Source organism: Lissotriton helveticus, chromosome 3_1, assembly GCF_964261635.1.
Source record: "Lissotriton helveticus chromosome 3_1, aLisHel1.1, whole genome shotgun sequence".
Taxonomy (NCBI): Eukaryota; Metazoa; Chordata; class Amphibia; order Caudata; family Salamandridae; genus Lissotriton; species Lissotriton helveticus.
This window is the reverse complement of record NC_136061.1, coordinates 769,198,853-769,211,333: the sequence shown is the minus strand read 5'-3', so window position 1 is coordinate 769,211,333 and position 12,481 is coordinate 769,198,853. Positions and strand designations below refer to the sequence as shown.

Sequence of the window (12,481 nt, the reverse complement as noted above, 5' to 3'; positions counted from 1 at the left end):
ACCCTTTGAGCTCCGACAGGTGGGTGTATGCAGATGGGTGTATGCAGATGGTGAGATTCCCGCATATACGTTTACTCTCCGCACTGCTGATTGGGTGCCCACCATCCTTCTGTGACCAGGAGGAACATCACATAGGCTATTGCTAAAAGTAAGTCAATGCTAATTTTTAAGTAATTTAACCTATATGTTGGAAATCCTTTGCTCAAAGAGACATTCGGCCCTGATAACAATGAGCCTGCTCTCAACTAGGATCTCAAATGACATTGATTTATGTTCTGCAAGAACACCCCAACTAATATGATACATCTACTTTCTTTCAGTCCACACTTTGTATGCAGGAATGAGTCTGTGTATCAATCTCATTTCCCAAAACGATATCAGATGTCTCTAAATGCTCTAGTCCGTTTCTCCAGTTCAGATCTAGCGGTCAGGTTCAACAGGATAGGGTACAATGTAGATCTTGCTCTCAATCGAGGCAGATCTTCCTTAATCAGCACAAAACAACTGATAACTACTGGTCCCTTGTCTTCAATGGTCACCCATTCCAGATAGATAGGCTCTCCAGGTTGTGTTATATCTCAAGTTAGCTTCAATATCTATACCAGATATCCTTGGAGTATCAGCCCATAATCTTCAAACTTATAGGTCAATTTCTCTCAAAGATATTGCACTAAGTACTTTCTATCATTCTTCACGTTTACAGTGTGTTCTGACAGAATGTATAATTTTAGTCATGGTTAAATGTTGATAAACGGATGTTTTCATTAAAACTGTTCTAGAAAACAAGATGTTCTTCTTCTCTTAGATAATCTACCCACAAATATTCTTGCCATCCTGTATCGACTGCAGACCTCTGCACAGTTCTAAACGCTGTTACATGGTGGCGCGCATGAGATTTAATTAGAGAAGCATACAAATAGGAACACTTTCAAACTTTTCATCCCATACTTACAGCAATCGCATCTCTCTTTTCAATTTGGCCTATGGGACAGGCTTAGCAGGAAGCATTGTGAAGAATCAAATTAATTATTTCACTAAGTCATCTTTAAAGCTTTGTCCCAAATAACATGAGTGCCACCTGAAGGTCTCTGTAGAGACAGACCACATTGGGGGAACCTTCTATCACCGTGAGGGCAACGGCCACTGCAGCAGATGCCTACTTACCTGCCGTGAGGGGAACAGCTTCCTTGGCCCAGGCGGACCGGGAACTAAATTCCCCAGAGTCCTCTGCTTCGTCGCTTGTCTGACGTGGCGGAGCGCGCCTGGAGGCGCGATTTAAACAGCACCAGACCCCCGCAGCGCGGGACGTGCGCGGGCGGCGCCCGGGCCAAGGGCGGGCCCGTCCTTGCCCATCAATGGCCGGAAGAGGCTGGGCTGGGCCACCCCCCAGACGTTTGTTACATCTTGCTGGCCAGAGAGCATGGAACTGGTAGTCCAGTTGTGATCAAGCCTGCCCACAGGTACTGCCTTGTTATTGCTGTCTCTGCAGTGACTGTTCTATTTGGTTCACTAGGTAGACCATCAGGTGGCCTGATAATATGGGTAAGGCAAGATAGGGGGCTGAATATCCAATCTATCCCAAGCAATAATAATGACATCCAGGCAGTCATATTGTCTAGGGGCTCTAAGGGGATTGCAGTGATGTACAATGTGTGAGGAAAAAGGTTGGGTGTTTTAGCGGCACTTGACGACCTTCTGGAGAGTAACCAGTCATGCCTACCTTTTATTATTGCGGGAGATTTTAACACAACCTTTGAGCCACTCTTGAATGAGGAGGGTAGCATGCTAGATGAGGAAGACCTAAGGTGGGGCGTCCCAAAGCTGGAGCTAGAGCCTATAAAAAAATAGACTGATGTGGTGGTCCATATTAACTCCATATGTATGGAAAATGGTCTACGGGCACTTAACGGCCATACAAAGTCCGACAAACTGGGGGCGGTTACATTTAATAATGGGTATAGCTCAAGCAGGATTGATTATGTTATGGTTAGCCTTGCATTGCGGCAGACAGTGAGGGATATGAGAATACATGCTACAGTGGAAAGCGATCATAATCCTCTCTGTGTGGATATGGACTTGTTTAGTTATAAGTCTCGCAGTGATATAGGAGTCAGCTATATATCTAAGGAGGTGGTACCATCAAACGACCAGAGACAACTAAAATGGACTAAATTAAAAGATCTACCCCTAGTGCTGTCTAGCAGTCAAAGGTGGGATGACTTGAAGGTGACCTGTGAGAATGTGAATCCAAAGCAATTTTGGAATATTTATAAAAGGAACCGAGGAGGGCAGACTGCGAAGCCCCATAACCATGTCTCACAATTGGAGTGGGTTAACCACTTTAAACCACAATACGCGGCCAGTGAGCATGACAGCGAAGTTAGTATTGCTAAACAGTTTTATACTGAGGAAGCATTCAGTAGGGCTGATGTTGAGGTGGCCTTAAAATCTATCATGGCAGAAAAAACCCCGGGTCTGGATGGAATACCGGGGGGTGTATTTCTTGCCAACACGGCAAGGTGGAGCTTATATATTGTCCTACCGTCAAATGCTATAACTCAGTGGTCGCTGATTCCAGATTCCTGGAAAGGTGCAGAGATCATTCCCGTTTTTAAAAAAGGAGACAAGGTTGCCCAGGGAACTACTGGCCCATCAGCCTTATTGATTCACTTCAAAAGGTTATGGGCAGGTTGGTTTTAAATAAAGTGCAGGATTGGATCGATGAAGTCAGTATCTTATCTCCCCTCCAAGCAGGATTTTGTGCTTTTACTAGCACTATAGGTCAAGTATTCAGGTTCACGCTTTTGCGTTGGAAAGTAGTGACCCTGGGTAAGGGGAGCTTATATGACGTTTTTATTTGACCTTCGGGCAGCATTCGACCTTGTGCCACGAGGGAAGCTCTGGTTGACACTAAAAGATATGGGGCTACCCCTTGATTTGTTGTGTCTTATCATTAGGCTGCACGAAAGTAATAAGGCCAGGATTCTCTGGGGCATACAGGGAGAGGTAACAGAATTTTTCCCAGTAGAAAAAGGAGTACGCCAGGGATGCGTTCTGGCCCGACCCTCTTCTCACTGTACATTAACGGGATAGTGAACTGCATGGAATTAATTAATACGGATGCACCGGTACTAACAGGTAAAAAGGTTCCGATACTGATGTTTGCGGACGACACGTTGATTCTCTCAAAAACTCCGAGTGGGCTACAGAGGGCCATTTCAATCTTTCAAGAGTTCTGTGCTCAACGGGGAATGGAGGTTAGCGTGTCTAAAACAAAACTGATGTCATTTAACCCACATAGGGCATTTAAAGGAGGGATCAGATTAAATAACATCAAGCTTGACCAGGTTAAGGAGTTCACATACCTGGGGGTCCACATTGAGGAGGGTCTAAGAAGGTTGCATCAAGTTGATTTAGCATCATTGAAACACAGTCAACTGGCAGGGGTATTGCTAAAAGAATATAACACCTCTTTTACCAAGATAATCAGCTCGCTATGGAGATATATAGTGCGAAGGTGATCAGCTCTGCCTTATATGGTGCTGAACTTTGGGGTGACGAGAACTTAGCCAAATTAACCATCTCAGAAAATAAGTTCTTTAAAAATATAGCGAGATTGCCCCAGAGTACCCCGATGCGCTGGACTACCCCCGAGTTAGCAGAGTATGCGGCTGGCTTTTTAAATGTAATCGGGGTGGATAGCTCACGTAAAATAATATGGCTAAGACAGCTTAGAGCCATATTATTTTGTACGGGTATGGGCTTGCTGTGGGATGACCCAATGAATGCTATCTTTCCCTCAAACTGATGCTGAAAGCTAAATATTGGGAAATGGCCCAAACGGATTTGGTGAGGAATTGTGAGTCAACCTCCCTCACTGGCCGTTTCTTATGTGGCAAATCGATACCTGAGTTAGATCGCTATTGGGACCTTATTACAAAGCCCTTTGAGCAGAAATTATATTTTCAGTTCAGAGTGGGTCATTGCCCATAAGAGCCTTTACTAGCAAATGGTCAGCATCCAGTGATAATTTGTATTTGGTGTGCCAGTCTGGAAATGAATCTCTATCTCACGTACTATTTGTATGTAATGGCTACAGAGCTCCGCGACGTATCTGGTTGTCCCCCATTTGCAAACTCTTAGGAACAAGAAGGGCGCAGGAGGCAGAAAGAATCCTAAGAAGTGACACATCTGAAGAGATAGTTGTCGCCATGGCAAAATTTTAGGGGTGGGGATGGGTAATTAGAGCACGATCCCTAAAGGAGAGAACAGCCCACTAAGTATATCAGACTCACAGTATCTCATGTTTGAGTATCGCCTTCCACTAAATTGGATAGTTTGTCTCAATATAACTATGAAATTCGAATTTACTCATTTTATATAAGATTTTATATTGTACATACTGTTTTAAAAGGTTTTTATAATTATATTTTAGAAAGTGTCCATTAATTCTAAATTGCTTTTTTCCTTTTTATTAATGAATTCAACTAGGAAATCATGTGTAATTGTTTTATATGTATACTGTGTGCTTTGATGACCTAATAAGTCAAATAAAGCTTTTTGGAATTGATTATGTGATTCCAGATTTAATACCTTTAAATCAATTGCTGAACACTTAGGAACACTTAGGTTTTAGATGACGTACATGATAAAAAGTCTATACCGTAGCACCACACTTCAAGATAAGTAATTGTAGTAATTGTAGGATGTATATTTTTAAAGCTATAACCTTTGACGCCAGTAGGAAACATCTGCTTCACGGATTCTTCCAATATTTTAAAGTGCTTTAGGCAACGTTCAACACTTCAAGAATTTTTATTTTTCACGTGCAAGGACCAGATGTTCAAAATTTGCTTCACACATCCCTTTTAATTAAATTAGTCGCCAGTCATACAACGACGGTCTGTCGGTAAGGACCTATATGTAGGATAAGGTAGATTTTCTCACTCACATCTCTGTGTGGGGGAGGCATTAATATTCTCATAATATGAAACTCCACGTACCGTCGTCAGAGTCACTGTCTGAATCCTGATTGATCAGTTCATTCTTTCGCTCCAAAGCCTGCTCCAGAGCAGCTTGCAGTTTCCTTGGCAGAAGTGCATCCTCGTCATCCATCTAAGACGATATAAGTCAAAGTAATGAAAAACTTCAAATTAGTTTGTCAGATTAAAAAACAGTGATATAGTCATTAACAAAAGCAAGCTGGTCGTACAACTTAGGACATGCTGACAGGTTCCTACTGGCGACCCTAAGCCAGTTCATAGTGATGGCTGGAGAGGAACCACAGAGAAATTCTGAATGAAGAAGTCGGTATTGCTATAAGGTATGCGGTTTCATGCCACACTTCAGCCTCATTATCCTTTTTTCTGTCCACTGCTGTTTCACACAGTCCACATAGAGTAAAACATAGACGTGCAGACTGTGTCCAGCGGATGCAACAGTTCTCCATCCAATAGACCCTTCCAGGTATTAAAATATTTAGTGGACCTCACAGAAGAACCAAGCGTTGAGCTGTTTCAGCATTTCAAGTGTTTAGATTGTATGGGTCAAATCACAAAACATTTTTGACTGGCGCTATTTCATGTCCTCAGTGGTAACTTAAGACAGTGTGTGCGCAAAACACCTTTTACAACCTTTAAAAAAAATGAAAATAGGGGTCTGGAGGTGTTAATATGTGACAAGAACGTGTGTGCATTTATTGTATGGCATTTTCTTGTGGTGGATACGTGTTTTGTTTATTTATTTTTTTGAGCTGCTGTGTTTTTGCGCTGCATTATCCCATTGTGATTTTGTTATGCTCTACTGTTGTGTTCTTGTTTTACTGTTTTTTTGTGATGTGCCCCGTTATTAATTATGTTATGTTGCTTTGTGTGAGCAAATGTGTTATGTTCTGTTCTTTACTTTAGATATGGCAACACATGTTGCTACATTTTCAATCAAAAGCAATACATGCCGGAAAGTTCCTGTGACAAGCAACCATTTACTACCACTTACAGTGGTGAAATAGCACTGCTTCAGCTTTTCAGCTACCTAAGACACTAACCAGTCAGGCCAAAATAGTGGCAGAGAGAGACTCTAAACATATTGCTCACAGTGCTCCATTTATGTGCTGCGGCCCTGGACCTGCTGAGGTAGCACCAGTCTGCAAGCGCAGCTTTGTGCCCATAGCGGTCACAGGGAGAAAATCAGACTTCAGAACATGAGGTAAGTAAGTAATCAAGGTTTGTGGCATCACCTGCTATAAATCACTGAAGTGAACGAAATGAATGAATCCACATGGTGAGCCACTCACTCGATTTCTACCCGGTCTGTTGGATGTGTTTTATATTTCTTGAATGTCTTTTAGTACTTATTCCTAGCAGGACATAAAATGCGAGGTTGATGGAAGAAACAGAATTTGGATTTTGTTATGTATTCCATGAATTCACAATCATGGTATATTAGTACTCCCTAATGTCTCATTCCAACTGAGGTTTACCTTCTCCTTAAATGACTTTACCGCCATAGTCACAATCCCAATCCCCATCACACAAATGCGACTCTTCACTTAAGGTAACGTTACATGTTGAGGAAGGAAAATGTCTGAAGCAAGTAAATATCAATAAATGAGTAATCGGTACTCTGTGGTAATCGAAGGCACTTGCTAGAGCACAGTGATAGGGCTGATCCCCAAAAGCATGCTACCATATTATATCACACCACAGCTGCCTCTATAACTGCCCTCTGACCCCAGCTGGGATGTCAAAGGGATTTTTGGAAAGTGAACATGCAAGGATGCTTCCTCAAGATAATGCCTACCGGGCACTGAGGGGCTTTTCCCTACATATTAAAACAAAAAGGAGATTTCTATTAACAATCAGGGGTCAGCAGCCTTTCTTCTCTATATAGTACCTGGGAGGATATCAATTAGTATTCAGTGTGCTCTGAGGCTACATAGCTTAGGATCCTACCTGTCTGATGAAGCGATCTGAACCTAGATCCACCATCAGGGCCTGTATAAACAGAGGAGAAAATCACACAGAGATTACCACGACATGCCAGAGGGAAAATCATCTCAAGAGTTGCTGCAAACAGAAATCACCGGGTCAACAACCATAACTATGTACATGTTTTAAAAATTAAATTATATGTATAGCCATCTCAAGAAGTACATTACTGCAGTCTGAATACGGAAATCTTTGTATAGGCACATTTAAAAGTTTAGAGGTCAGCAGGTAGGTTGAAAGTGATTAGAGCGCTTCTGTGCACAGTATCGGGGTCAGTGTGAGACTGCCCTCCTTAGTGCCATTTTCTGAGCCTCTGTTAGATTGTGTTCAATACTACACTATTAGAGCAGGTACATTTGTCTACACATTTCTTCCTTAGTACAAGGGTCTACATGTGCCTATGTTCTCAATCCACACCCACCCTTAGGGGCAGATTAGGATACCGTTTTTTCCGTATCCTCCGGGCCGGCGGAGGCTTCTGCCCGCCCGGAGGATACGAAAAAACCGCAGCGGACCCACCAAAGACCCACCGCCACATTAGGATGGCTGGTGGGTCCAGGTTTACGTCCGCAGCATTTCCTCCGCGGTTAGCTTACAACCGCGGCGGAAAAGCCCTAATATGGTGGCGGTGTCTCTCAGACACCGCCAGCCATATTAGGATGCCCAAAAAGAAATGCTTTTCCCGCCGTGGAAAAGCATACGGGGCTTCACTGCGGGGGCCTGTTGCGGGTCCACTGGGTGAAGGGGGGTCAGGGGTGCACATAGGGGGTACCTATGGTACCCCCCTGCATTTGTATGCAGTAATCGGCAGGCACCGCGCGGTGCCTGCCGCTTTCTGCATACAAATGCAATGTATGCATTTTTAACATTGCGGCGGGTGCAGCTTGAAGCTGCACCAGCCGCAATGTTAAAAATAGAGGATGTGACCACCAGGGTGGCGGTCACATCCTAATTGGAGAGGAGGGAACTCCGCAGGCCATGCGGAGGTTCCCTCCTCCTCGATGGTCGCGGACGGACTCAAGTCCGTCCGCGATCATAATGAGCCCCTAAGTGTCTTGGTCTACTTCAGTTAAAGACTCCCTGCCTAGATTATATTTAAAGGCATATGTATCATGATTTTAAATTGTCCCTGCAAAACGCAAGGTGGCACAAGGTTGATGTAAAACTTAGAATGACGTTTACCAAACCACATAAGGCCACCGTGCATGGCCCTGCATGTTATGGTAAATGTAGAGTAACTCAAGGCAACACAAGTCTCTGCCTTGCATTACTCTGCCCCATGGAGGCATTCCGTGAGTGGAGAGTTCTCACGCATCAATCCATGGATTTTGGTGCATTCCCATATTTACCATTTGTAGCAGACCTGGGAACACATCAAAATGTTACGCCTACCCAGGGCATGCGTAACGTGGAGAAATGTGCATATTTCTCCTGGTTTTTCCTCTTTCTACGTGTGCTGCACTCTGCAGCACACGTAGAAAGAGGGAAACGCTTCAGAGGAATGTTTTGGTGCAAGAAGGTGTCCCTTCCTGAACATAAACAATTTTACCTACAACGCAGGTGCAAGGGTGCCTACATTGGTGTTCGGCAGCAGCTTGTGGGCCAATGCAGGCAGAGCGCAGGAATACACTGTACAATGTTAAATTCAGCACATTCCTGCGCTCTAATTTTAATGCAGCGCAGCTCGGTTTCTTGCTTTGTTGGATGACTATTTGATAAATATGCCCCTCAGTACCAAGAGCAGGGTATCATGTTCATCTTTAGTGCCAGAACATGTATGTGGCTGTCTCTTTTACTAACAGGATCTAGAGCTTCTTTACCTCATCTAAGGACAAGGTCTGTGCTCTAAAGCTCTGTTCCCTCTATTGTTTTGTTTATCAGTACCTCAGTTGTTCCACCTGTCACTGCGATCTATTTACTATTATGTGAGGGCAGAACGAGGCACAGGAATCCTGCAGCGTTCTTTCACTGGGGCCGTACTCATTATTGATAGACTGATCGACTACATTAGATAGCACCAGTGCTCTCAGAAAGTCTCTTAGCACTGCTTAAACGTGTGCTAACAGGAAGGTCTAGAGATTTTTCCTAAATTTTAGCACAGAGGCAGTGCCTCTAAACATGTAATGGGAGATTTTGTTCATAAGCTGGGGTCTGAATCTAGAAGGATCATCCACATCTGATCGATAGTAGTGTCGAATATTCAGGAGTGCATGACTGGAACTAAAGAGGCTCCTTGAAGGAAAGCAAAATGAGGTTCTAGGGAACATTCAGCATCTAGATCGCATTATAAGAGAGCTAGGTCACCGTAACTTGGGAGTCAACGTAAAGATCCCCTATGCATACAAGATATGGTCTTGTATACTTAGTCCAGTCATTAACCTTACAGCTACATTGTGAGCTTTTTGGAGTCTTACAAAGGTTTTTTTCAAAGGACCACAATAAATGGCTTTGTGCTAACCCAGGCAAAAGTTTGATTGCCCTAACCTACAAGACTCAATGGGCTTTAGAGAGAAACTGGATAAACTGGAAGAATTATCCAGAGCCTTCTACCTCTACTTGAGGGGCAGAGGCACTTTGGATTCGAAAATCACTGCTAAGATTTTGTACTCTTTTCTAGGAAATTGGAGAACAAAGATTTATGGTGTTTAAAAGGTGTAAACTTTGGTCTACCTTTGGCTGCTTTAATGATGACCTCTGTCTTCAAATGATCATAGCCCAGCACCCAATAATTTCTCTCATGCTCCATACTTGTCGCAGCCACCTGCAGTATGTTGCTAGGTTGAACATTTTTGCCAGGCCTGAAAGGGTTCTCTTCGTGCACAAGGCATATCCCCACATATGTCATGCATGTGTGTACAATTCACATTTTCTGTGAGTTTGCGCACAATTGTTGTGACATGTTTGGGGGTATGTGAACTGCCGTAGATGAGACCACCGCGGTAGCAGTGGCAGAATCCTTTATATGGCAGGGGGAACTTTCCTGACCTCTCCGGTCGGAATCGGATCGCAGCCATGGCAGTCGGTCTGACCGACATCGTAATCAGGCCCATAGTGTGCTGCATAGAAATAAACAGATGCATACATACATCTATACCCAGACGTAAAGACAAAGAAACACCTCAGTTAAGCATAAAACCCCGTAGTGATAATCAGGTTTTGGAACACCTTTCGATCTAAATTATGCGTGTTTCTTAGTATATCAGTCTCCTATTACCATTTAGACATCATACCATTGATAATGGTAATAGGAAGATGATATACACACAATGATGCAATACTGGAGTGCTCATGCTTCATCAGGAAAGATTTAGCTTGAAGTGAATGACATATTTTTTACCAGTATTATACCAAGGAGCACCGTCACTTCTTACCTCTTCCACAGGAAGTTCTTTCAGCTTTGGTAGGGAGCTTGACAGCAAGCCAACAAGGAATGGAGTGGGGCAGCAGACAATGTCAATCATGGAGGAAGGAAGCACAGGTATGAATGTATGCTGCCAGGAGAAGGGGTACAACAGAGCTACCACAGCATGCGAGCAGCTGGAGAGTGTGCTGAAAATGAGAAGAAAGAATGACTGTAAATATTATCCTGCAAGTTAACACTAGTGGTACTTAAATCCACACTGGGTCAAAGTGAGCACATAACAGAATGGAAATAGAAATGTAATCAAAAACCTTTGTAAAAGTTAGCAGGTATTACTTTACTTGCGTTTAATTAATAGGTTATTAAAGATAATGAGAGAAATGTTGTGGAGCACTTGAAAACCACCATGGGCCCCGATTTGCTAACAACATTGTGTATGTAGAATGTAAAGTAGTACTACAATAGTACTACTTACTACAAAATGCAATTCAAAATCTATGGGTTTAAATCTCCACCTCTCCTATGTTTATTGGAGAGGATGCCCACACATGTAAGTTTACTACTTGGGGGCTGATTCCGATGTCGGACGGACTCAGGATCGTCCAACATCGGTCAGGAGCAGTAACCCACCGACCTGCTGTCGTGGGTTACGGCCCTGCTAATACGATGCGACCGAACAGGGTTCGGTCGCATTCGTATACTTCATAATGCTTCATAAGACTTCATTATGCAGGCATGCATTCCGAGCGGAATGCATGCCTGCATTGAGAAAAGCAGGGGTGCAGTTAATCCCTGCACCCTGTGGCCGGCACCCCAAGGTGCCTGCCACCGGGTGCAGGGATCCACAGAGGGGCACCATAGGTGCCCCCAGGCTGCCATTCGGCATCATGGGGTCCCTGCTGGGGGCCCCTAAAGACAGTTTCCGACTGCCTTTTCATGCCGGTCGGACCAGCACGAAAAGGCAGCGGAAAACTGCCATCTTACTCCCTTGGTCGTAAAGAGGCGACCGGGGGAGTACTGAAGGATTTTCGGACGGCAGACGGGCTCTCCGAGCCCGTCATAGGCCATCCGGAAATCCGAGTCGGATTCCATTCCGACCGAGCCCATCAGAATGGCTCGGTTGGAATGGAATATGGCCGGCACTGACCGATTCGGTCGGAAGGGCTCCCAACATGGTTCGGAGCCCTTCCGACCCGAATCGGAATCGGCCCCTTAGTGGTAAATGTGTAAGGGACCATGGTGAGTTGCTTGAAAAAGGAGTATATTTACTACTAAATGGGAGGGGTTTAGTGAGGAGTAAGAAGGGATTTAGGGAGGGCTTTGGAAGGGTTTGGAGAGAGACAGACATCCATCTAAAAAACAGAAAGCCCACTGCTATTTGCTATCTGGACTTCTAAATTTACAAAAGTCAAAAAGCACCCAAAACAATAGTAAATGTACTGCAGCGGAGACCTAGAGTAATTCCAGCACCACACATGGCTAACCACCGGTACTGCAAAATCCTATCATATAAAATAATGGAATCTGAAACTTAAAACACAAAACCATAGTAAATCATTTTAAAGTAAATTAATATATCTGGACTGTAAAAAACACACATATATAAATATACATATATAATTTAATGTTGAACATTTATACAAATACAAAATACATGTTTTATGGTACAATATGTATATTCTTTACTTTAAAAATGAATGCAATTTATTTAAATCACAATAAAGTTAATAGTGCTGGATATTTATTTATTTTGATCTACATTTAAACTAAATAAATTATACAATTCATTTATATTAATATTTAATATTAAAATATTTGTGCAATTTGTTTTAAAATGTTATATACTTTTCTACAGGGAACTCTCTGCCCAGGTGGTGGAGGACTCTGCCTACATGTGAAAAGTTAGTAGTAGTAACTTGGCACTATTAACTAAAGTTTAAATTAAATATATAACTAATTTAAACATATTAAATTATATATTTAGTTTAAAGATTTATAAAAAAAACTCAACTAGAGTAAGATGTTTGTATTTGTATTAAAATGATAACATGCTATGTATAGAATTCAAAATTAAAGTTACATTTATTTTTACATTTAAAACATTTTTCAAAATATTTCATCTTAAAGTATGCAA

The 12,481-nt window shown here is 42.8% G+C and overlaps 1 protein-coding gene across 3 annotated transcripts in view; it reads right to left on the bottom strand.

Moving 5' to 3' along the window:
• The window catches only part of DENND2B (DENN domain containing 2B), a 1,120,876-nt gene that overhangs the window by 40,267 nt on the left and 1,068,128 nt on the right, over window positions 1–12,481 (bottom strand). For all 3 annotated transcript variants that reach the window (XM_078680987.1, XM_078680986.1, XM_078680988.1), the window contains 3 exons: window positions 10,358–10,535; window positions 6,951–6,992; window positions 5,004–5,115 (listed from right to left, as the gene is read on the bottom strand). In XM_078680987.1, the coding sequence (XP_078537113.1) occupies window positions 5,004–5,115; window positions 6,951–6,992; window positions 10,358–10,535 (332 nt within the window). The remainder of the gene's footprint in view (window positions 1–5,003; window positions 5,116–6,950; window positions 6,993–10,357; window positions 10,536–12,481) is intronic.